This window comes from Eulemur rufifrons, chromosome 13 (assembly GCF_041146395.1).
Source record: "Eulemur rufifrons isolate Redbay chromosome 13, OSU_ERuf_1, whole genome shotgun sequence".
Taxonomy (NCBI): domain Eukaryota; kingdom Metazoa; phylum Chordata; class Mammalia; order Primates; family Lemuridae; genus Eulemur; species Eulemur rufifrons.
In genome coordinates, this window is record NC_090995.1 from 4119167 (window position 1) to 4146515 (window position 27349).

Consider the following 27349-nt stretch of genomic DNA (forward strand, 5'->3'; position numbering starts at 1 on the left):
GTGCACTCTGCGTGTTAATCATTACGTTCTCAGTACACTTCTCTACATGCTGATATCCTACCTCAGGGACTCAATCACTGTCTGCTTTGGATTAGAATTAGTGATGCTTTGGAAGACCACGTGGCCATTTGATTTACTTTTATACAGGTGTTTGAACAGCTTCCTCAAAGAACTAACAACTAGTTTAGATGTGTAACAAGATTAATTCTATTATATCCAAAGCTGCTATAATAACTTCATGATGAATTTCTTTTATGTACCTTTCTAAAACATTCTCCCACTTAGCACTTTTCCTACTTTCTGAAATGTCCAAGCCCAAATGAAGTTAAAGGAAATGGAAGCAACATGAAAAACTGACCAATGATTTCTTAATGCAATTCAGATACCTGCATACTATGGTCAAATTTCAATTATTTAGAAACTCGCTGTTCCTTTTGTGGATTACCCAGACTCTCTCCTGTTTCTCCTGTTCAATACTAACTAAGATCATTTTCTCTTCAAAAACAATTTAACCAGAGGGGAAGAAAAACAGAATTAACTGACCTTATAAGGACTATTATTTGTTATTGGCTCAAGTTTGACAGGTAAGGTATTTGATCAATAAAAACTCCTTTTTATTATTACGGATAATTTTAATTCAGAGGTTTAAAACTGGTGGCCCTTGGACAGGATGAGACCTGGAGACACTTTCTGTTTAGCTTCTACAGTGTTAACAAAGCAAATGTAATCCAACACTTAAAAAATCAGATATAATATAAAAAGCTAGATTTTCACCCTCCTTCTTCCCCCAGATAAAAAGATTTGGCGGTATTTGGCCAAACTGTCATATAGAAACAACTGGCTAGAGAAGAGTAGCGGCTCCTCCCTTTCAATGGGACAGGGGCTCTTCAATTTGCCACAGTCCTCATCATTTGCTCGTCACCAGCATCAAGGGCCAAATGTAGCCATTTGTTGTCAAGGTGTATCTTTTTTCTCTTTGAATTACTGAGAGTATGTCTTTGGACCCACAATTACCAAAAGTAAAAACAATGAATAATATGTCAAAAGGACCACGTATTTTTAGAGCACATGAAAATAAAGAATAATATTACATGTTTAATATGCAAATGTCTTTGTTGAAAGATTGTAACTTAAAATGCCATTATGAAACAAACCATAGGAAGATTTCGTGTTACATACCAGGAACATACCAGAATTTTCAGACTGTTTGATCCACACAATGATTCATATAAGATGATAAAGAAATGAATAATATTCTGTGACACAAAAGTACCGTGAAGCCTTAATATCACCGATTTATGTTCATTTAATTACCAGCCATACAGGCTACCTGAAAATTACTGACATGTCAGTTGTTGCTGCGTTCTAAAAATGTTTTACAGAGAAAAGAAACTGCTGTTTACAAGAATTTATTAAATTTCTAGAATGAGATATCTGCAATTGCTCTGACCTTTCCATTTCTAAAGCCAGATTTTATTAAAGGTTTAAAAAAATGCTTCCAAGTAAGCCTAGTATCCAGATAAAATAATTTTACTGATATAAACAGTGTTCATGTTTCCAAACTACACCTGGCATTGATATAATGAACATGAAAAGTATTGTTTATTTTTAAAATATTCATAATAAGAATGCTTAAACCATACCATAGTTTTTTTTTTGTTGTTGTTGTTGTTGTTTTGGTACTGATTAGTATGGGCAACCCTTCAGAAACTAGTCCCATTTAGTCAACTAACCATTTTGTATTTCTGAAACAGTAATTTCATGTTGGCTACTTATTAATTTTATATTCTACTTATGAATTCTGTGTTCATCAATTTTCAAATATTAATTTTATATTCCACTTATGAATTCTTTGTTCATCAGTTTTCAAATCCTTTTGTTTTGCACTGTAAATATGGTTTTTAATTTTTCCCCCAGAGATAAAGCAAGTTTTCAGTTTTGTTTACCATTCTCATTGCTATAGTTCATCAGCATGCCACAAAAGACAGTCAAGAGCTTCTCATTGGCGGGATCTGTTATACTGCACAGCGACCTTAAACGGTCAATTACAATCTGTGCACCACCTGCTTGGTCAACTGCACTTCTGCCCTCATCTGTAAAACAAAGAGTTAAATTAAAAATAAAAGAAAAAAGAAATGTACCTTACAATTTCAAATATAAAACATAACAGTGTTATTCCTTAGTGAGTAAGTAGAAAATAAACCTAAGCAGGGCATTAAATATGTCTTTTTGGAAAAACAAAACAAATAAACATGGAAATGGGAGTGGGATGGGGAAAAGAGACAATCACTTTTTTAAGCGAAAAAAGATTATTCTCACTGGCATCATAAAGGAGCTTAAAGAACTTCTCTGTGTCCTAGGAGCTTATGATGTGAAATATTTCACCCCCTTCTTTCACAAATGAGAATTCTGTGTAAGAGGAAAAACATAGAAACCAAGTGATATTCTATTGGTATAAGATTTTGTTCCTCAGGTTAAAAATCACTAACTTTATCTTTCTATCAGTGGTTTTCAAAGTCAGCTATTATCAAAGGAAACCATATAGGACACAGTATAATTCTAGATGACAATATGTAATTCCTAAATATTAGTATTAGGATCTTTTTAATGGCATTTTCTATAGTTTCTGTAGAAGCATGTTCCCTTTCTTCATTAACTTGTGTATCATTTTTCCTTATTCCCTCTGTTCCCTCTATGGTGCACACCAATATATGTCAATACTGCAACCAATGGTCAAATATACCTTCCATTATGTGTACATCTACATTGCATAGAATTGATGTCATTTAACTGTTGGAACATATGAAGAGCTTCAGAATACTTTCTAACCCTTGACGATAGGAATGCAAAGAGATGGAAGGAAGAGTATCTGTCTTTCTAAATCTGACTTCCTTATATACAACATAGCTTCTAGAACAGTACTTTCCAGTAGAAAACTGTAAGAACCACAAATGTGAGCCCCATGTGTAATTTAAATTTACTAATAGCCACATTAAAAAAGTAAAAAGAAACAAGTGAAAAATTAATCTTAGTAATATTTTATTTAATCCAATATATCTAAAATATTCTGACATGCAATCAATATACAAATTATTAATGAAATATTTTATATTTTCTTCTTCATAATAAATCTTCAAAGTCCAAGTAAGTGTATTTTATCCTTACAGTTACATCTCAATTCAGACTAGTCACACTGCAGTTGCTCAATAGCCAGACTGAGCTCGTGGTTGCCATGTTGGACAGTTCAGCTAGAGAAGTATCACTGTAACACAAGGATCAGTAAAAGACACGGCTCACAAAGGAATTACAGCTATGAAGTTAGGAAATGAAAGATTTTCGTTTTCCTCATAAAAGGACTGAAACTAGGTCATATTTTTATAGTTACTGCTGAATCATATTAGACAATGCAAATTACAATGTATCATTTCTTATGGTATACACACACACAATGTATATAGCACGGCCTCAGAAATATTAGCTTCATAATGTTGAAAAAAATTTTAAGGAAATCCATACTAAAATGAAACAAAATACTTTTCTCCACTTGGTTTCCCACTATGTCCACTTAGTTTTATTGTATTGTTATACAGATGCATAACACGACCCTATGCTTATGTGCAAATAAGATCTCAGAAAATTCTTATACCACCAGGGTAACTAGCCAAGAACATTGGTTGAATCTCATTCAGAAAACTAATTTCCAAATTGGTATTTTCTACTAATATAAATGTAAATTATCTAAATTATTTAGCAATTTGTATGCGGATGATGTCTCAGAAAACTGAACATTAGGATTACAAATCCAAATGCTCAGACTTTCAATAATATGAATTGAAGGTTTATCCCATCGCTAAATAGCAAAGCTCAAATAGTATTTGATTCTAACTGCTGAATAAATATGGGCTTTCAAAATACAAATCATGCATGCTTAAGACTTAAAAGCAGCTAAACTAAGCCTCAATTTCATGTACTAGGAAACTAAGGCTTAGAAACTATTAGTATGTGGGACTCTTTGCAGTGCATTTTTAAAGCAAAGCTGGCTTCCTATCAACACTAAGCTATTCAAAACTTAACAAATTTAAGTACAAATTTGTTCAACAAATTTAATGCAATAAAAATATAACTACAATTAGAAGCAAATTACCTTTTGTCTTTCAGAGCCACTATGGTTTTCTTCTCTTCATTTTCTTCCTTCTCCTTCTGCCATCCCTTCCTCCCCTCCCCTTCCTCCCAGCCCTGTCTGCACTGTCTGTAACACAGCTTTTAACTCATGTGTTACTGAAAGTAGCCTGAAGACATAAACTCAATCCCTAAACTAGAAATTGCATTATTACCAAATTTAAGAAAAGCAAAGCACATAACACAATAAATTGTCTGAGTTCCACAAATATTAACCACCACTACAGGAATGTTGACAGTTTGTTTCTTTTTTATGGGCAAGTCAGCCAGGGGAAATAAGGTAAAAGAATTTTACTAAAATACTTAATAGAATCTAAGGATTCAAAGGAATGAATGGCATGTTATTAAAATGAGTATTGTTCTTCACCTAAAAATAATTACCAAAGACTCCTTGTTCTAAACTTTTATATCCCCAAATCTAAGCTCACTGACTCTTCTCATATAAGTAACATCTAACTTGCGATGCATCCTCAGCTGTCACCTCTACAAATACAGGTTTTCAAAACACTTTTTTCCCCGCAACTTAAAAATCTATAATTTTCATGCTCCCTTTCACTTTCGTGGCTTAAGCATCACCTTTTTCTTATTTCTTCTCAGAATTCCTCCTATCAAATACAAATAATGAATTATGCCTACATCCATATCTGATATTAGTTTTGCTCCCACTCTCTGATTATTTGCATAATGACAGGATCTTGGTTTCTTATGCATCCATCTGCTTAACTGCCTTAATTCCCACAGCACTTATAATCCCTTGTGACATACGGGGTGCTCACTCTGGGGAGAGGATGATGCAGCTCTGCGGAAAATCACGAGTACATGAGAAATAAACAGCAAGAGCTGATCGCACTGGTAAGAGGCTTTCATCTAATTTTGTCAAAAATTAACATTGAGAAACACGAGAAAAGGAGATATGTGGAGATATTGTTGAATAAGTTATCTTTTGTTGTCAAAGAAGTTTTAGCAATGAGTTCATCTTTAACATTCTAAAGTACCAGGAGTTCGTGTACTGCCTCATTTTCTCTGCTACGAAAAGCGTCCTGCACACGATGCCCTGCAAGTGTTAATTACTGCTGCCGGCCATACACAGGCTGCAGGCACTACAGTGAGCACTGTTTCCACATTAACCATGGTAGACAGCACACGGATACAAATGCTTTTTAAAGTTACAGCCAAAATGAAAGCTGAGATGCTGAGAAGGCAGATGCAAATACCTTTTATTGTGAATGTACTTTAGAGATAATAACACTTATTAGGGAAGTAAGAAATTATAAACCATACTTCTTTTCTCTTGTATTTCAACTCAGACTTTACTTAAAGAAATTATGATGATTAAATATCAGCATTCTGAACTGGAACTTGGGAAGTCTGAATTCTAATTCGGTTCCCTCATTATACACTTTTTAAAAGAGTATATTGTCTATGCCTGTGGTCCCCAACCTCTGGGCACACACTGGTACTGGTCCGTGGCCTGTTAGGAACTGGGCCACACAGCAGGAGGTGAGCAGCAGACAAGTGAGCGAAGCTTCCTCTGTATTTACAGCTGCTCCCTGTCACTCACATCACCACCTGAGCTCCGCCTCCTGTCAGATCAGTGGTAGCATTAGATTCTCATTAAGAGTGTGACTCTATTGTAAATTGTGCATGTGAGGGATCTATGCTGCGAGCTCCTTGTGAGAATCTAATGCCTGATGATCTGAGGTGGAGCTGAGGTGGCGATGCTAGCGCTGGGGAGTGGCTGCAAATAGAGATTATCATCAGCAAAGACCATAATAAATCAACTGCTTGCAGACTCACATCAAAACCCTATCAGTGAGTGGCAAGTGACAATTAAGCTGCACCTGGTGGCAGGCTTTATATTGGCAAGTAAGCTGATGTACTTCAATTATACCACTGCATCTGGTGGCAGGCTTTAAGTCAGAATCTGACACTTAAAGATTCTGGCCTGCCCATTATTTTATTTACTACTTCCGTCTGTACCTCCTTCCCACACTGCACACTTGTCTCAGTCACAGTTTTTGTAAACCCACAAGCTAACCCTAGCAAAAATGAGTAAAATACAAACATTGCTGGAAAGCTTCTTTGAAAAAGGGGAAAGACCCAATGGTGGGACAGAAGACTCTACGACTGCCAACAAAACGAAAGCTGCATTTAAAAGAAAATACCAAGAGTCTTACTTAAATTATGGGTTCATTGCAACAGGTGATTCACATTCTCCAGGCCTGCTTTGTATAATACGTGGCAACTGGCTATCCAATGAAGCCGTGAAAGCTTCAAAACTGCTTTTCCACATGGAGCTCAAACACCCTGCATTAAAAGACAAGACTTTGGAGTTTTTCAAAAGAAAAAAAAAAGTGAACACGAAGAATGGAAGCAATTACTGAAGGCCACCACTTCATCAAGCGTGTCTGCACTGAGAGCAGCATTCTTAGTGGCCAACCGCATTGCTAAAGCTAAGAAGCCCTTTACTACTGGGGAAGAGTTGATCCCGCCTGCTGCTAAGGACATTTGCTGTGAACTTTTAGGAGAGGCTGCAGTTCGAAAGGTGGCACGTGTTCCTCTTTTCAGCTGGCACCATCGCTAGACGCATTGATGAAATAGCAGAGGATACTGAGGCACAATTGTTAGAGAGGATTAATGGGCCACTGTGGCATGCAATCCAGGTTGACGAGTCTACCGATGTTGGCAACAAGGCAACAGTGCTTGTTTTTGTGCAATGTATTTTTCAGGAGGATGTGCCTGAAGACATGTCATGTGCACTTTTGTTGCCAACCAACACCACAGCTGCAAAGCCATTCAAGTCTTTGCATGATGACATACCAGGAACACTGAATTTTGTGTCGGTACATGCACGGACGGAGCAGTTGCCATGACTGGACGGCTTCCTGGTTTCACTCCTCAGGTCAAGGAGGTCGCTTCTAGATGTGAGTCTACACACCTGTGTCACCCATAGAGAAATGCTGGCTAGCCAAAAAATGTTACCTGAACTAAACGTTTTGCAGGCTGTGATTAAAATTATCAACCACGTAAAGTACATGCCCTTAACTCACACCTGTTCGCATAGCTCTGTGAGGAGATGGACACAGAGCACAAACGTCTTCTCTTGCGCACAGAAGTGCGATGGCTTTCTAAAGGTAGATCACTGGCCAGAGTTTTGAATTATGAGAGCCGCTCCAGAAAGTTCTTTTAGAAAAACAGTCACCACTGGCAGCACATATCAGTGACACAGAATGGGTCGCAAAACTTGCTTACTTGTGTTGCATATTCAACCTACTCAACAAACTCAATCTATCATTTCAGGGGAAAACCACAACTGTGTCAAGTCCATGGGTGGCGGGAGATGGTTTCAGAATGAGTCAAGCACATTACATTTATTGAGTACTTTATTGCTATTATTATTATTACATTGTGATATATAATGAAATAATTACCTGACCCACCATAATGCAGAATCAGTGGGAGCCCTAAGCTTGTTTTCCTGCAACTAGATAGTGTCGTCTGGGGGTGATGTGGGACAGTGACAACTGAAGTCTGTTGCTTACGTCCAGTCTACTCCATAATCTCATTTTGGTTGCTGTCACTGCAGAAAGCCCTGCTTCACAAAGATAGGATGTTGGGAACGGAAGCAGGCTTTTCAGTGCTTTTGTGGCAATCTCAGGATATTCTGCTTTGACTTTAATCCAGAATGCATGGAGATGTGAGGTTGTCTCAAACATAACTTTGAAGGCCACCATCATTTGCAATCTCAAGCAGTTGATCCTCTTCTATCACAGGCAAAGTCGATTCATCTGGCTGATTCACAAATGGCTCGCAGATCCATTCCTTCCCAGTTCGAGGTCTTTTGTGGTTGGGAAGTCATGCTCAAACTCCTTTGAGAGCTGAGATAGGTGATCATGCACCAGCTGGGAGAAAGAAGGCCCTGGCTCAGTCTCTTTCAAAATCTCTGCTAACGTCTGAAATCTGCCAAAAAATCCCAGTGTTCACTCATTCAGCGAGTCATGGACCTACATGGCCCTCACTCAGGTTTCTGCTGCAAAATTTACAGAGATAAAGAAGCTGAAATTCAGCTTACAAAAGAAAAATCACTAAAAAAGAAAAAAGTCAAAATGGAATATATGATCACTATTAATCAGTGGTGTCCAAACTGTCAAATGGCTGGCTGGAGGTACGATCTTGTATTCACTGTTTCAGATCTTGCTGTGTGTTGTGAAAAGCATTTTGAAGATATGTAGATACTGTATGTATATAGTTAATCCTAATAGTGTGCTGAAGCCAGCCTCACAGCAGAAATTGACTATCTCTTCCTAACTCTGCCTCTTTAGAGACACCACGTTGGTAGCTGGAAATCAGCCATGGTGGGAGTATTTGCATGGAATTTTCCAAAAGCTATATATTACGTCTCTTTTTTTTCTTTTTTCCCATAATGCCAATTGTTAATTTACCAGCACAACCCTGGAGACCTAATTGTATTTTTGTGAATTATATATGCACATATACAAACTGCTGATAGATTAAAAAAAAAAAAAGTATAAAACAATGAAATACTTAGTCACAGGCTATGTTGGCTAGTGATGTTAATATCAAAACCAGAAAGCAAATTTTTAAGAGAGACCCTTCAGCGTCAGCTAGAAAGGCAACTTGATTTTTACGTAAGTACTTTGTCTGCTGATATAATTTGCAAATGCACTTTTTCTAAATATCTAATTTTACTTAGATATATTTTACACAGTATGAAATGCACAGATCCTAATAAAGCTCCATGAATTTTAACAGACGTATATCCCACGTAACTAATAATAAAATGAAGACATAGAGAATTCCCATCATCTCTGAATGTTCGCTTGTTTCTTTTCTAGTCAATAACCAAACCCACCCTCTTACTCCCTGCCCAGGAAACCACAGTCCAATTTCTAACATTATAGATTAGCTTTATTTCTTCTAGGATAGCATCTAAAAGGAATAATAAATAAAGTACATTTTTGTGTTTGACTTCTTCCTTCAAAATAACATGTTGAAACTCATCCTTGTATTTCTAAAGAACTACTAAAAATTGTCATCTTTGAAACTGGTCCCTGGTGACAAAAAAGTTGGGGACTGCTGGTCTAGGCCATTAAGTTTTGCACAATGACACCGCTTTCTTAGCTTCAACTAAGAATCTATTTTTGAAGATTCAATTGTGAAAAGTTTGTTGGTACCTTTTCCAAAAAATCTTTTCAGGGTATCCCTGAACTTAACAAATATCAAGGCCAATCTATTAATATATCACAAAATAGCTGTCTAACATGTACACTAACCAGAAAGAATTTGATTGACAAAATCTGTTTCACGTATAATGGGGTTTAGGGCTTAAAGTGGCATAGAATTAACAACATCATTTTCATATCCCTATCAAAACCCATGGAGAGTCACAAATCCATTCACTGAGATTCATTCTGAGAATAAAAGAAACTCCAAAATTCATAGAGAATATGCTTTGAATAACAATATTTAGGAACACAACAAAGAATGAATAAATTATATAATCTTTTCTTTAACTTTGTAAACTTATGGGCTTTATAAGCAGGAACAAGCCCTTAATTGCACTGTATGATCTTTTCACACCCCTGTTACATACCCACGATGACTTGGCCAAATATTCACAACTTTCCACAGCTCCCTCCCTTTCCCAACTTCTGTATGTTTAACAGAAACCACACTTCCCGCTTCACAAAGACAACAGAACACAACAGGCACAGTCTTCCTCACTTTTTCACCCTTTCCACTACTGGGCAGAGGATTATATGAATCACATCCAATCGATTTAAGTACCAGTTATAGCTAATTAAGAGTAAAGAAAGAAGATTTTCAACAGAAGGTCAGACTTTTCAAGCAAATAAAGTTGTAGACATGTCATAAGCTAAGGTCTTTAAGGAACTGAATAGAAAGAACAATTAATGATGAAATACTAGGATGATCCTAGATATCAGAGAGGGAATTTGAATTTCTTTGCTACCTACAATTTGAAATTTTAACTTAAGAATTTCAACAAAGGTAGAAGAGTTTAATATCAGAAAAATTATAACATCATTAAAGCAATAACTTACCATAAAATAACAATAAGGTCTCTTATTAAATTCTGGGTTTTGATAAGTTTGACCGTAAGACTCTTAACGTCTGTTGACATCAGTGTGCTAATCTGGAACAGGGAAAGCATGGGCAGATGACTGCTGAGAGCTTCATTTTGGCTCTAAAGCTCTTACTCATTTCTGTCTTGACTGTGCCTAACACCATGTTGTGCACATAGGAAGTACTTCACATATGGTCTGTGTGGTCTTGGACCAAAAATAACCCTTTGAATCTTGCTGTTTTAAGCTTTCCAATCATTAATCATTTTAATTCAGGTACTTATTTTTCCCCAAGTAATTATTACTAGAAACTCTAAAACCTTGGCAATTTAATCAGAAATTCTTTTATCAAGGTCAGCTAGAAAGCTGAGTTCTCAATTTTTTTCCTGCTGAGTTCTGAGAAATTGTATTGTCTAGAAATAATTTTGATGTGTTCTTTCTTAGTGAACAGAATAGATGATTCAAGTCAAAATAATTATAACTTAAGTTCTAGTTTACTGGTGTGAGTCTGCAAAACGTGATAGCATTACAAAACTGCCATGATAAAATTTATTTTAATTAAGTTCCTCACGGTTTTTCCTTCGGACTCCATTGCTATGCCACTTTTTAGCCTCTAAGAACAAATAGTTTATTATCATAGTTTTTGAACATGTGTAATATATAATGAACAAGAATTTCAAAAAATAGACAACATAGACTTATTTTCAATGTAAGAACACAAATACTACTCGAGTCTTTTTTAGTTAATACCAGTTGATTTTATAACTGAGACTAGAGTCCTGCATTTTAAACTTCAAAGAGCCCGATAGTTCTCAGTGTACGCTGGCCATACATGTTACGAAATTCAGATGTCCTAGAAAGCTAAACGAAAACCTTACTGAAAATTCTAAAACTATCCCATCATGAGTTAAGGAAATGACTGAATTTAATTTTTCCAAAACTGCATGTGAAGAATGCTCCATATATTAGTGGCAAATGGGATGGAGTTTGTGAATAATTTCATTAAAATGTTACTTTAAAAAACTGTTCGTTGCATCTTTAAATTTACCTGAATTGAAATCAAGTACAAAAATTCTTCCAAAAAAGTTAGTATATTCTTAACTCTGGCTTTCAGATTCAGTAATTTAGTATCTTTACCAGTATGAAATAATGTTACTGATATGGAGTATGCTTTTGAAACACAAATGTCATTTCGACTTATTATGGGTTGAATTTTGCACCTCCAAAATATATGTTTAAGTCCTAACTCCTAGTAGCCTAGAATGTGACCTTGTTTGGATAGAGGGTCACTGTAGATATAATTAGTTAAGATGAGGTCATACTGAAGATGGGTAGGTCTTTAAGCCAGTATGACTGGTGTCTTCCTAACAGGAGGAGAATTCCACGTGAAGACACAAAAGGAGAAGATGCCCTTGTGAAGACAGAGGCAGAGATGGAGTTACGCTGCCACAAGCCAAGGAACATCTGAGGACACCAGAAGCTAGAAAGAGACAAAAAAGAAAAAAGGCCTCTTTTCCTACAAGGTTTCTCAGAGCATGGCCCTGCTAACACCTTGATCTTAGACCTCTAACCTCCACAACAGTGAAGCAATAAACTTCTCTCATTTTAGGCCAGTCTGTGGTACTTTGTTACAGCAGCCCTAAGAAGCTAACACTCTAACTCCGTACTAACACCACGAAACGTTCAAGCTTCACACTTTCTCTTTTAGGTGAGTACCGCTTAGAAATGGGTTTTTGCTCCACAGGCTAACAGTGATGGATGCTCTGCGTGATCCCTGTCAACAGCAGTTTGCCGCTGGGAGAGGAGCAAGCGCATGGAGGGAACCCCTTGTGGTGCAGGTGTGCACGGATGGCTGAAGGGAAAGCAGGGACACCCAGAAAAGTCCTCCAGCCCCCCCTACTCTAAGCACAAGGTAAGAGCAGCCCACCACTAAAGGAATCTGAAGAATGGACTGCACTGAAGTACAGTTAGCAACAAAATGTGAACCCAGCTCAACTCCTGACCAGACTGGCCTGACCCCTACCCCACACTAACAGCCTGAAATAAAAGTGTGCTCATTTGCAGAGATTAAATAGCGTTCATCTCAACCTTTATAGTTTTTCTATACATAACATCTAGCATTCAATAAAAAATTAAGAGATGCATTAAAACAGAAAGAAAAATTCTGTCAAAAGAGATGAATAAATCAGCAGAACCAAACTCACAGGTGATGATCCAGATGTTAAAACTATCAGACAGCAACTCTGTAACTACAATAAAAATATTAAAAGATCTAATGGAGAAAGTGAGTAACATGTATGAACAGATGTGGAATTTTGCAGAAAAATGGAGACTATAAGAAACAGTTAAATGGAAATGCTAGAAATGCAAAACAAAGAATTATTTCAAAGAAATAATTCGAAACCAAAGAAAGACTCTGTGAACTTGCAGATTGATAGAAATTATACAAACTAAAACATGAAGAGACCAAAAGAGTGGGGGTGGGGGAGCACCCAAGAGCTAAAGGAAAATAGCGAATGGTCTAAAATAAGTGTACAGTCGTCCCCCCTTACCCATAGTTTCACCTTCTGTGGGTTCAGTTACTCACGGTCAACTGCAGTCTGAAAATATTACATAGACAGTTCCAGAAATAAACAATTCATAAGTTTTAAATTGTGCACTGTTCTGAATAGCGTGATGAATTCTCACATCATCCCACTCAGGACATGAATCATCCCTTTGTCCAGCATACCCATGCTGTCTACGCTACCTACCTGTAGGGCACTCAGGAGCTGTCTGGGTATCTCACAGAACTGGGGAGAAATGGGCACCTTCACCATTAAAGCACAGGTGCTTGTTAAACACTAACCTTTGTTTCAGGCCCAGTGCATACAAACAGGAACATAAGAAGGCCTTGCTTTCAAAGAGTTTTCATTCCAATGAGGAAGACAGAACACTAAACAGAATAAAAGCTTCAATACAGTTTTTTACAGAGTGTTATGGGAGTGGAAAAGAGAATATATACTTCTTCTGGAGGAACGGATAGAGGAAAAAGGAGAAAGTTAAGTTTATATAGAATTTCACAGGAATAAGATGTTCATAATAAACATAAATATATTCACCTAATGTCTATAAATAATCCACCATAGGTAGATATGTGTGTTAAATTTAAAGTGTTTCCTCTAGCTGACCTGTAATCTAAGTCAAATCCTATTTAATAGGAGTAAAGTTTGCTTAAAGTATTAATTAATTACAAGTATTACATAGTTTAATCAAAGTATCTCAAAAACTGTGACCAAATTAGCACTCATTCTCCTTCCTCTATTTACTAAACATTTTGAAGAATGCCTACTATGTTTCATACACTGAACTAGGTCCTGGGAATACAAAGATAATTAATTGACAGTTTTGTCTGGAGAGGTGAAAAAGTGGAGAGTGTGAAAGAAAACATTTAATTTAAGCAGTAAACACAATTAAATGCTCAGAGTATAATACAATGGAAGCACAAACAAAGCAATTAGTTTTACCTGGAGGGGTCAGAAAAAGGCTCCGGGTCATGTTTCCCAGAATGTTTTCCAAGCCCTTAATGCAATTTATTATGTGTATAAAAAGAAACAAAGTGTGTACTTTTAAAAGTTCTAATTGGATTCCCTTCCTTATTTATTGAGGAAAAATTTATGTAAAATAAACTGTAGAGTTAAAGTGTGTAACTGATTAGTTTTGAGAGTTCTGTACACCCTAGAACCTGTCACCACGAATCAAGACACCAAGCATTTTCATCACAACCCAAGATCCCTCGCGTCCCTTTGCTGCGATGTATAGAAGGCTGATTAAAAACAGGAAGATTCAATAGGTTAAATCTTTGTTATTTTATTTTTCTGCTACGTTAGCATAGCCCGTGATTTTGAGTTGCAATCTTTAGCATCATACTATATCTGGACTTAAATATTTTGCAAACAACAAAGGATTATCCTCCACTATAGAAATTCTAGACTTTGAATCTGTACAGTATAAATGTACCTTCTCAATACATAAATTTTTAAGTACAAACACTACCGTACATGACCTATATACTCAAAGGGGGAAAAAAAACAATCATTTTTGGTGCCAAAAGGGGGGTCTTTACACTCAAAGAGGTTAAAAGCCAAAGACCTAAATCATTAAGAATAGTATTATATTTTTGTCAGATAAACAGGCTATTCTGATCTGCATAATTATGAAGAATTTTTTGTATTCCTCTTAAATATATTGTTTTTTAATTTTGCCAATTGCTATTTTAATTTCCTGGAGCAATGAAGGGTAATGGTAAATAGACATACCTACATTGTTTTTCAAGATAAAGTCAAAAGATATTTATGAATTGTCCTAGGGAAGAAAATTAAATTCTGATGCTTACATTTTCCACTATAATTCTGCCCAAATAGTGTATTTTTATTTTGTACCTTACACATAACCAAATATGTTTGAAGCACTCAAATTAAAAAAAAAAAAACTGAACCCATTAACATCTTTTCTGAGATTTAAAAGTAATTTATTCACATTGCAGGTACAGGTAAAATCTATGAAAGACTAGTTATAAAAGCAAAAGCTATAAATATTACATCAGTGAAATTACAAAAATGAGTCATGAAGAAAAAGCCGTCATGACCATTAAATTCTCACATATCAGAAAAGAAGCCTAAAACTTGCAATTTTGTGACATAATATTATATTTAGGTTTAAAATTTCATTTATGCAGGAAAATTTCTCTCTATATATATTTTTTTACATTTTTAATACCAGATTAAGAGAAGAAAATGAATAAAAGTTTTCATTTCCCAAGGCGCTAGTACCACAGATGCAGTTTAAAATTAGGTCGTGGCACAGCATTTGATGGACACAACATGGTATGCATGTTGCTATTAGTATTAATTCTGCAGTCCAGTAGATTTCTCACATCAGTTAAAAATGTTCAATTCTACTTTTTCAAAACCCTTTTACATAATAGAGGATCCATAAATGACAATACATTTGCTTTAAGAAAATGTCAAAGTTTCTTTTCTCCTTATATTTTTTATATCTCTATATCATTTTATTAAGACTGAATATCTTTAGTTTATAAACAAATTATAAAGTAATTTAACTCAATTATTTCCATAAAAATTATCTAAAATGATTTTTAATTTTTTTTTCTTTCAATTTTTAGGACTAGTCAAGTGCAGTAGTAAGAAGAGGGTAAAGAATATAACAAGGAGTTCAATCTGCAACTGACTGTGAACAATTGAGATTAACTTACTACCTTTGGACTAGCCTAAAATGACTTTTAAATAGCATTCAGATAACAATGTAAATAATTTATTGCTCCAACTTATTAGTCCAATTGCTCAAGATCAAAATCAAATTTTATCACAAACATTTTAAATAGAAGAGATGTATTTTCTATTTTAAATAGAAGAGATGTATTTCACACTTAAAAGAAATTATGCTAGACTACACGTGTGCAAATGTATATGTAGTTATGGTTTAAAATTTAATCTGAACTGATGAAGTTTCTCAAAAAGTATAAACATTTACTTCACTCAGCAGAAAGAACGCAAATTATTCACTTTTAAATGGCATTTATTTTTAATATTCCCTCCCAGCCAAGGGAAATACCCCAAACTTACTTTATAGCAGGGACAACTTTGATTAAAAGCTCAGAAAAGTTCTCAGTACTTCAGCTTGGTTACAAAGCAAATCAGAAAAATTAGAACACTATTTATTAAAAAGAGCAGAGGATAATATCTGTTGATAGGGTTTCAATAAGCAGACTAGAAATTTTATGTTTCATATGTCTGAACTTTCACTTCATCTTTAACAGGTGAAATTAGGGTGGTAAAGGCAAGAATAAAACAGACGTAAACCACAGGAAAAAACAAAACAAACAAACAAACAAACAAAAAAACCAAACCAAAAAAACCCTCTCTTTCCCAGAGCTTCATAATAACGCTTTCCCCACCCCACCTAAGATCTGTTAATCAGAAAAGGAAAATTCTAAAGACCATTTAGACTTTTGACTCGGAGAACAGGAGGGAACCTGGTATCCAAGAGACAAAAACTAATTTGGCAACCATGTATGACTTCTTATAGAATCCAAGAAAACCATCCAATGTTTCTGCCATGCGCAATGCTCTCTCACATGCTGCCTCCACTTTCATATCTACACAATTATTCATAGTAACAATTACTCAAAAACTATTATTCCACGTCTTTACCAAGACATTAGCTTTCCATAACATAATCAAGCACTGGGGAAAAAAGCTGCGTGTTCTTTGCCCTACAATTTTTATTAAGGTAAAAATTTATAGAATCTGGGATTTCTTAATACCATTTTAAGAAGTGAGGGATTTCAATTTGCTATCAAGTCCAAAAATACAAAGATCACAGTTCCTCAAAGTGTAAACTTGCTGAAGAATTAAAGTACAGTATTTAACGTTGCTTAAAACTGGTGCAAACTGACAATGAACCACCCAACCTGAGTACTGCCTCTCGTTTCACTCCGTCTGCTCTGGTCAGCATTTTACCACAGCACGCCTGGCCTCCTGGAATGGCTCCCTGCTATCTCTGCCTCACCTCTCTCCCCGTTCTAATCCAGGCTACACGCTGCTATGAAATGGAAAATACCGACTTCTTCACGCTATTTTCAGTGGCCCTTTTATTGTCCACCCATCAAAGTACAAAATAATTCCTTAGCCTATGGACATTCTAAGTGCGTAATTAATAAATGGATGTAAAATCAAGATCTCTAACCACAGTAGGCCTACACTACCATTTAGTTATTCTTTAAAAATCATATCTTCATGACTGTTTATTGTATGTCCTGCAGCCCCAGTTCTGAACTTTCCCCCACACACCACAAGTTTCTTACCATCACCTTGCTACTGATTTAAACAGACGGGATTGACTTCTACCTTACGGGAAGATGCCATGCCAAAAACACTCCTTTGACTGCCCTGATTATTACTTTAATATATATATTTTTAACTTTCATTTATCTTCTGTCACTTTTCTCTAATGCTAAAATGTCCTTTCTTATTTTAATACCAACCCATTTACCTGTGTTCACGATTGTGTTTCTTTTTTTTTTTTTTTGTCTATAATCTTCCCGTATCTACTATCCCCTCTCTAGGAAATTTACTATGACCTTCTCTGTAGAGTTTTCTAGCCTAACAACTCTCTCTCCTTAAATCTTATTTTGGGGCTATCAGTTTTTTGTTGATTTTTTACCCTAAAAGTCAAATTTGGAGGGAGAAAAAACTGAAGGCAATTTTGCCCTTCACATTAATGCATAAACCCTGTTTTAAAATCATGATTATTGCTGTGGGCCATACTTTAAAATTTTATGTGTATGTGTGTATATACTCACCCTCACTCCCATCCCCACTTCAGGTAAGGATAAAAGAAACAAGGTTATTTATTTCCCACTGAAGAGAGAATATGTATGCCTCGTGGATATGTGGGTTTTTAAAACTTTTTATTTTGAAATAATTAGAGACTCATGGAAAGTTACTAAAACAAAAAAGTACAGAAATGTCTGGTGTACCTTTCACCCCGCTTCCTCCAATGGTAACATTATATAACTCTAGTATGCAATATCCCAAGCAAGAAACTGACAGTGGTACATCTACAGACTTCATTCAGAAGTCTTCGGTTTGTATATGCACTCGTGTACATGGATAGTTCTAAGCAATTTTATCGTATGTTTAGATTCATATAACATTACCAATATGGTATTTTAAAATATTCACTTTGATTCAAATTGATAATAGGCTTTAAAAATCAAAGATAAGCATATTTTTTGGCCCTATAAAATAGAACTTGGATATATTACACAACATACAGAAAATGACAAGGTATAATGAATGCAAAGCAGAATTGTATTTTGGTTTAAAACTAACGTAAGAAATATACTGAAGTGAAAACTTCAAATTTTTAAGTTGTATCCTTGAAGCAAGTTACCAACCATAAAACAACACATTTGGACCATATTACCCAAATAAACTTACCTTTGCTAAAGTACTCAGTATTATTTCTTATCCTGTTAAAGATTAGTACAAGAAACAATCACACAGAGAACATTCAGGCAACTTTTGTAGAACTATTATTGAAGATGCTGTTTATAACACCAGTCAAAATCCTCTACATGTTTTTACCAGGTATGTGCACAGAACCATCTAGCATCTAATGCTTTACTGATGAACTCCTTCTATCATTTGTCTCAACAGTTTTTTTGACTGAAGAACTGGCACATTTCTTTTTAGCATAAAATAAAAATTACAAAGCATTATCAAGTTATTTTTTTCACCTTGGCTACCAAGAAGCTCCAGTTAAATCAGTTCTTATATACAGTTATAATTATCCCTGATTCTGTATTTATATTTGCCTATATTTATATTTAGGCTATATTTATATTTGCCTCTCTTTACATGATTTCTGGCTTTTATATTTGTTTAAAACTGTCTTTATTTTTCATCTTATTTATTTATTTTTTAGAAACAGGGTCTCGCTCTGTTGCCCAGGCTGGAGTCTAGTGGTGCAATCATAGCTCACTGTAGTCTCAAACTCCTTGGCTGCAGTGATCCTTTTGCCTCAGCCTCCCGAAGTAGCTGGGACTACAGGCATGTCTATCATGCCTAATTTTTTCTACTTTTTTTAGAGATGGGGTCTTTTTTTTTTTTCTTTTTTTACTTCTATACCCAATGGCAGCAATAGAGATGGGGTATTGCTATGTTGTCCTGGCTGGTCTCAAACTCCTGGCCTCAGGCAATCCTCCCACTTCCTTCTCCTGAGTCACTGGGATTACAGATGTGAGCCACTGTGTCTGGCTATATTCTTGTTGTAAATATCTTGTGTATGTTAATGTATGTATTATATTGCAGCACACTCCTTAGAAATGAGGAACATAATATTTGCTTTGCATAACATAACCTGTATTCTATTTAATACTCTTATATATAAGCGTTATTTAATCCACACAAGCAGCCCACTCTACCAATGAAGAAGCTAAAATCGGAAAGATTAAATGATACTTTAGTAAATGGTAGAGCTAGATATCACAGCCATTTGCAACATCCACCTATTAGGGGTCATGTTAAAATTTTATACATTTATAATTATATTAATTTTTAAATTAACTATGTTTCTTTTCTAAGCAATGCACCATTTGCTTAATTTCTTAACAGCTGCAATTAATATTTCCATCATCCATTTTTTATTCTAATCAAAACCCACATATTTAGTGTGTACTCTGTAATTGTCCTCAAGTTGTGTTCCTTTGTACATTTTATTTTCTCTACCATATTTTATGATTTTTAATGGCATGAATTTGATTCTAGAGCTTATGACAGTGTTACAAAACAACATCTACTTCAGTCTACATTTAGGACATCTGTACAGTGGAGTACTTTCATGTGATAACAGTTATCTCTAAAAGTAGCAGGAGTGTATGTATTGTTGTTTCGCCTAATGTGATGCGCTTTGATAAGGAATACATTCATAAAATACAACAGTTTATTTGATAAAAACTGAAAAATCTTATTTTTATGCTACTTATTGGCCAATACTTCTATTCTATCCTAGAACTGAATAAAGAAAAAAAATAGGGTAAATACATAGACTTGCAAAGCCCTTTAATAACATAATTAATCAAATAACCTAATATACACATCACTGAAATAAATATTTATTTTAAATGCCAGATATGAATAGTTCCCTGTTGAATGTAATTGATGCAAGTATACTTTGATTACTTAGGCAATTTCAAAGCATGTCTGTATTACATTAATACATACTTATCTGACCAACTTACATTATAAAGTATCGCATGATTATTGCTAATTACTTTTCAGCATTTGCAGTCAAAACTAAGATATCTCCATCCTGTATATAAAATAGCGTAGCATAGTAAGAATCACTAATATACAAATGAGTACACACATATATTTGAGCATCCTTCCTATTGACGCTTGAAGTCAATGAAATAAACAATATTTCACTTCATAAACACTAGTGTTGGCAAGCCTGATTACTACTTCATTTTGAACTTTTATTTAGTCACCAGTGAGCAAGAATACAATTTTCTTTTCTACATATAAGACAGCATATCATAAGCTTAAGCGTGCATATCTTTCCAATAATGGGACTAGTTACATAATAAGCATTAATTTTATTTATAAAAGGAGGCATGTTCATTTAATTTTAAAATGTACTCACTTGACTTATAAATTTTTCTTCCTCTACATACAAAAAGCTGGAAATACTTAATTTCATGTAATTATTTTCTTCTAGCCTCTACTAACATCTTTTAACCAGTACATCAAATAACATTTCCTGACCTCAAGCAGTAATATCCACAGAGAAAACTCAGTTTCCAATCACCAATTTATCCCTAGGAATTACAAATGCAGGATGGGAATCTGAAATGAAGATTTTTAAAACTATAAGACTAGTTAAATGTATCACCAATTTAAAATGTGCACAGTTGTATAAACAAATCAATGAAAGGAAGGAATACCACAAAGATGGCCATATAAGGAGAACACAACTCTCACTTTTTTATACCACCTTTGAGAGGGCTGTGTGTTAAATAGGCCAAATGTATGCATTTCTGAAACATGATACTACTTCTCTTTAAAAACCACATTCCCTAGCATATCCCATCACATACGCAGCTTTGATGATTTCTTTCCAAATTGAAATACAGTTTTTCTCTCTTCTTTGATCTGAAAGATGTCAGACTTCTCATTAAAAGAGTCATTTTGGCAATGTTAAAGGGCAGAAGAGTTTTAAAATAATGCTTATGTCAGAAGTCTGTTTGGATACTTCGAAAGAGAAACCCATAAATGAAGTGCCTTGGAAGCTCTCTGAAAGAAAAAAGACCAGGGCGTTTTAAATGAAAAATGTTCCCAGCCAGTGATTCTTTCATCTCTACATGCAAGAGGGAGACTGGGATTCAAAAAGTTCATCAGCAACAAAGCCTTACTCCGTCCCATTTAGCAGTTAAGTCAGCCTGTTACCTCATGTTAAGATTATATAAGACCGTTTTCTTCCATTAGAAGAGTTCCTAAAATGGGCACTGTCAAGCCTGGTAAAGCTGAAATCCGACCTACTTTTTTATCCAAAGATTTCCATGGATTTTATGGTAATTCCTTCTATACTTACAGTTCTCCTCCTTTCAAATAAACTATGTTAGCTGAAATATGCTAGCAAGTGCTTTACTTTTTAGGTATCAAAGTAAAAATCTATAAAACATGCACAAATTTCACAAATTTTTATTTCCAATAGTGAATTCCCTATAATACTTTCTGTATAGATCAGTACTATGGATCTATAGTAAGCCTACTATCATCCTGAATAAACTCCTACCAAAAAAATTATTCATTTGGAGCACATTCATAAAATGTAAGTAAACTGATTAGTCTAACAGGTAAGTTTGATAAATAACTAACATGCGAATTTTAAAACATACTTTATTTGAAAGAAAAAGATTCTTCGTATTTTCAACACTGTTACATATAGCCTTTCCTAGTCCCCTTTTAAAAATGAAGCATTGCATTCCTGAGAGTGAAGAAGGTTGATGAATTAATTAAAATAGAAGGCAGTAGACTTTTTTTTTTTGAAAAAAATTTAACTTTTGAGTTCTTTAAAATTCCCAACTGTTACAAAATAAAATGAGAAATGCATTTCAAGTATCCACAATCAACCACACAGCATCACATTTACAGACTGTGATATCATTCTTGTAATTCCAATATAAATACTGTAGTTGTCCTAAAATAATTCTGCAGAAATCACTAAGAAGTTCACAGAATTTAATTCAAATAAAGGGTAAGAAAGTATGCAGTCTTATGGAAATTATATGCATAAGACAGCATGGCACAATGAATACATTTTATCACATTATTTACAGTAATAACTTCTTATATTTATTTATTTTTAAGACTGCTAACTTCATTTTCCTTAACTAAGGCTTAAAAGTTTAAAAATATGGCCTGTATTCACTATGCTTAATTATCTATTTATCTATAATTTCTATTGAACAAAATGAGGATAAATTGATTATATTTATAAATCAATGAAACAAAAAATTAACTTTATAGCTTAAAACATACCCATAGAACTTTATACAGTATATATATAGCTCTCTCAATAAGAGACAAATGGATATGATAAATAATGGACTTCAGTTTCATCAAAATAATAATCTTGTTAACTAGACATTTATTATCCTAACTTTCAAGGCTTTTTAGCATACACAGGAAATAAAATTACTCTGTGTCCCTAAAAACCAAAGTAATATGAGACAAAAGCTCACTGTGTATATTTCTTCTATTTTGCCAATATTATGTGAAACTCCACAACAAAAGTACCCAAACAGATAATATTTCCTACGTTCAAACAATGCATAATTCAAGACTAACTAAACTGAACAAGGTTTAAAGAATACTTTTGGTAGTCTTAAATTCTAGTACATAGAAGAAGGATATGAATAAAAACAATAATAATAATCTCCAAGTACATGCCACCAATCTCTATTATTCTGCTGAGGTCTTTTTAATATATATTGCCAAAATTAATCATGTAAAACATACATTAAGTGGTTCATTCTTAAAGGCTGAGATCATAAACTATGGTATTTAATCAAAATCCTAAATGTGAAAATGCAAACTTATAAACACAAAGCACTAGAATTTCATAAATAAAGCATATTAATACCCCAGGATAAAAAGAACTGGAGTGAAGGAGCAGATAGTTAAACTTACGGGCTGTATTACAGATTGGAAATTGTAAGTGAAAATTCATATTAAGACATCATGTCCTCAGACATACTATTGCTATTTCAATACTGATGGCTATATTGTAACACAGCTCAGAAAAAGTACAGAAAGGAGAACAAATGAGGCTAACTTTACCACTTCTGCTATAGACTAGTCATAACCAATAAATCTAGTTTCAATTTTTTTATTTCTTTCTTCTATCACAAATGAATATGTTTATGCCCTTTATACCTGGCTCACATGTACAAATCACTATTTGAAGGATTGCCTATTATAAGGGCCATGTGTTTATAACAAAATATAACTCATTTCAGTTATAAACTCAATGGAGAAAATAAGCTTCAAAAGTTAATCTAGTTATATTAAAAAACCTAAATTCCAAGGAGGCTTTAAAGGTAAATGATAAAATGTGTGTTTTTGGCTCAGAAAATAGAAATCTAAGGAAAATCAGGTAAGTTAATTAAGTTGAATACACTCAGTATTTTTCTGTGTTTTGTTTCTATGTAGAAAGCGGAAGTAGACATTGTAACATTTTTGCACTATACCCCTACCCAAGTTGTTGCTTTCTCTTTGCCTAGCAGAACAGTGTATTAAAAAAGGTGGTAAGGATGACAATGACATAATGACAAATAGGAATGGAGTCAATGCAAAGCTGTGGGCCAATCTAGCTTTTGAGAAAATAATGGCTTTTATGAATGGTTTTACTCAATTTCAAGTAATTAAAAATGTATTTGGACAGACTTAGAAACTTTAAAAACCTATGTCCATAAGCATTCTCATTCAGATATTACTTCAATAAAATCTAATTGAAAAGATACATATATATTTTTCCTAAATTTAAAAGCCCCAATTCCTTAGAAATTGATTTACTTTCCTCTGAAAATATCATTTGTGATAACAGAGGAAAAGAATTCATTTCCTGTAACTTCTAAGTTAAGAATACAATGGCCCAAATTTCCATTGATTCTGCTAAATAAGCAGTGCTAAATCATGCTGGCCCATATTAGTGTCTTAGCCTAGAAAAGTCAGTGCTAACACCACAGTGAAATTAATCTGAAAATCATAATTCTTAACAATTCATAAGTGTATTACTGATGCTTGACACTTACGGCTATCGTAACATATGTTTCCTAGAGCCCTGCCCGTTTGAAGCAGCACTTCCTGGTCTTTGCTATTTAGCAGCTGCACCAGTGGTGAAATCAATCCAGCATCCACACATGGAATTCGCATAAATTCTGAAAATAAGAGACATATTTAATTAAAAATCTAAAGATTCACAATTTACATAAATCACCTCACTTAATAAAATATCTACTTTTTAAACATTTACAGTGGCTTAGTATTTGAAGTACTTTTCTGTTCAAAAGTACTTTGTTACAACCCTGCTAAATACTTCATGAAATAAGTACACAAAAATGAATGGAGTCATATTTTTCTTTGTTGATAGTCTCTGCCATAAACCAACGGGATTTTTAATTAACTTTCATCACAACTAATTTATCATAATCTTTTTATAATAAGTGGCTATGCTATGGAAGCAATATGCAACGATGGAAACACTGGCAATGTGTTTTCTATGAGTCTGATAAAGTACTACAGTTACAAACTAAGGTATCAAAATGCCTAATTTTTCACCATATGTTCTCTAAAAAATTCGAAATATATTTTAAAACAGGTTTCAGTGAGTCATTAAAAATAACAAGTCCTTTGCAACTGGTAAGACCTGGTAGAGTCCACTCCTGGTCTTCACTCCGATTCTTTAATAAAATCCATTTCACGGCTCACTCATATTTGCTGCTGTACCGATGCATTCACAGGTCTAAAGCACCAAATGTTAAGGTTTCTTAAACTTCAAACTTATTTTTTTCTTTTCTTTATAGTATACCATTCTCTGTTTATTGACTTCCAATGGTACCACCACAGTCTTGATTAGAAATAAGCTTTTTTTTTTTTCCCCCCACACTGCCTCATGATGGACCACTACAAAATTTAAGGACAATGAAGATAAGTAATTGATGATGAAAGTTCTCCAATAACCAATATTACTATCATCATTTTGGACATCACCACTTACCCTAAGGATGTTCTGGTCAATACAGTCAGTCAACAAAGAACTAATTCCTCGACCCATAACCTGTCCTACTAAAAAAAATCACTATCTTTTCACTCTCACTCTTTCAAGGAGGTCTACTCCTTGGTTCCCCATGTACCTACATAAGCAATACTTCTTCTCTTTCCCTTTGTTTTCAGATTCTTAGAGCACATCATACAGGGCTATTATGTGAGCTGTCACCTCTGAAATGACTTCTCTTCCCCTTAACATAGCTTTAAGTCACAGAGGTATTCCTCTCTGCCTAAATAAAGGATCTCATTCCTACCATATCTCTCTTACTTGTCACCGTCTTACTGAAAACCCCCTGTAATTTAAACTTCCAAGATTGAGAGTATTTCCTAATTCTAAAACTAATCTTTAGGTTTATCCTTGATAGTTTTAACTCAGTAGTATGAGGTGTCCTACCACTCATGTTGGAAAAATACATTATGCTATACACATCAATGAATTCAATGACCAGCTATAGGAGATAACACATCAGTCTGCTTGTTTACCTCTTAATGGTTACTTTAGAATCTTTATATTTCATATCTTAAATTAACATACCAACTCAAATTAATCAAATTTTTTCCTTTTCACTGATCTATGCCTAGTTTCCAACAGATCATCTGATTGATTGCTAAAATAAGAAATTTAGGAATGGTCTGATTTGCACACTTATTTCATAAATAAATTTGTTATAACTTGTTTGTTCTGTTGTTGCTATTCTTTAGGCAACGGCAACATTAATGAATTACTATCTGTCTTTGCTCTTACGTTCTAATTATCTGTATGATATCAATCTTTCAAAATTTTGACTCTACAACCAACAGCTTCAGGTATTCTTGAAATGAGGACGGTAAATATTTATAGAAAAATTATGGAATCAAATAAAACTATTCTGAACTTTTTTTTTTTTTTTACTTAAAAACATAAAAAGATAAAACAAAGCTAGTATATTCTTCATTTTTTAATCAACACTACCAGTGTAAAAGCAACACTGCCAGTCTCTGGGGAAAGTAAACTCTCTCTAAAAATCTCTTGTTTTTCAGCCAATTTACTTTTTCAACTGAAGGGTAGCAGTTCTCCTAAGCTAATTTTAAAGACATGAAGTTACCATCCTTCAGACACATTTATATAAAAATCATATCAGGAATTTATCAAGAATATGTTTAAAATATTATATATATTATATTGGAGAGGCTTCAGAATGGCTGTGATGGTCATCCTTGTTCAAAGGGGTTTCTACCATATACATCCCTAAGCCTGCGACTTACTCACATCTGGCTGGATTCTCACTGAAGTCCAGTCTATACATAGGCTTGCCAATAGCCTAATGGTATATTTTGAAAAATCTGCTAAACAGCAGTGGTGATAAATGCTGGCCGGGCGTGGTGGCTCACACCTGTAATCCTAGCACTTGGGAGGCTGAGGCAGGAGGATTGCTTGAGGCCAGGAGTTCAAGACCAGCCTAAGAAAGAGCAAGACCCCATCTCTACAAAAACAGAAAAATGAGCTAGGGATGGTGGTGTGTGCCTGTTGTCCCAGCTACTTGGGCTGAGGCAGGAGGATTGCTGGAACCCAGGAGTTTAAGGTTGCAGCGAGCTATGATGGCACCACTGTACGCTAGCTTGGCAGACAGAGCAAGACCCTGTCTCAAAAAAAAAAAAAAAAAGTGAGAATCTCTCTCTTGGCAATTTGAACTCATAGACGAAAAAGTTCTTAGGGTAGGGGGAGTATGGTAAGGAAAAGGATAAAATCAAGCTACATAGAAAATGACAGCAAGTAGAAATCAAAGTCAGTGGAAGCCATTAGGCCGTAGCAAGTAGAAATCACTAAGCATTTGTATATATGTGTGTGTGTGTATGTGTGTGTCTATACAACATAGAATTCATTTTGTTTTTTGCATAATGTTTAGACTTTAATGTAGAAATTCAATACAGAAACTTTAAGGAATAGGCATTGTTCTATCTCCATATTAATAAAATTTAATAACTGATGGAAACCACAAAATAAAATTATTTTCTTTTTATATACACTGAGATTTATAAAACCCCCCTTTACATATCTCTTTATCAAATATTTAAAAAACAGATACAGGTTGTACTTTTCCCACTTTCACCTACCCGAAGGAACTAAATATTTCATTAAAACTCTTAAACCAAAGTTTACAAGCCAAATAAAATCACTGAGTACTTAGA

The 27349-nt window shown here is 34.5% G+C and overlaps 1 protein-coding gene across 6 annotated transcripts in view; it reads right to left on the reverse strand.

Annotated features, from left to right (window-relative positions):
• RAP1GDS1 (Rap1 GTPase-GDP dissociation stimulator 1) overlaps positions 1 to 27349 on the reverse strand; it is a 134327-nt gene that overhangs the window by 42555 nt on the left and 64423 nt on the right. For 3 of the 6 annotated variants that reach the window (XM_069485484.1, XM_069485485.1, XM_069485483.1), the window contains exons 4-5: positions 24166 to 24291; positions 1947 to 2093 (exon numbers count right to left, since the gene is read on the reverse strand). In XM_069485484.1, coding sequence (XP_069341585.1) covers positions 1947 to 2093; positions 24166 to 24291 — 273 coding nt within the window. The remainder of the gene's footprint in view (positions 1 to 1946; positions 2094 to 24165; positions 24292 to 27349) is intronic. The other 3 variants (XM_069485487.1, XM_069485488.1, XM_069485486.1) reach the window with 1 other exon arrangement.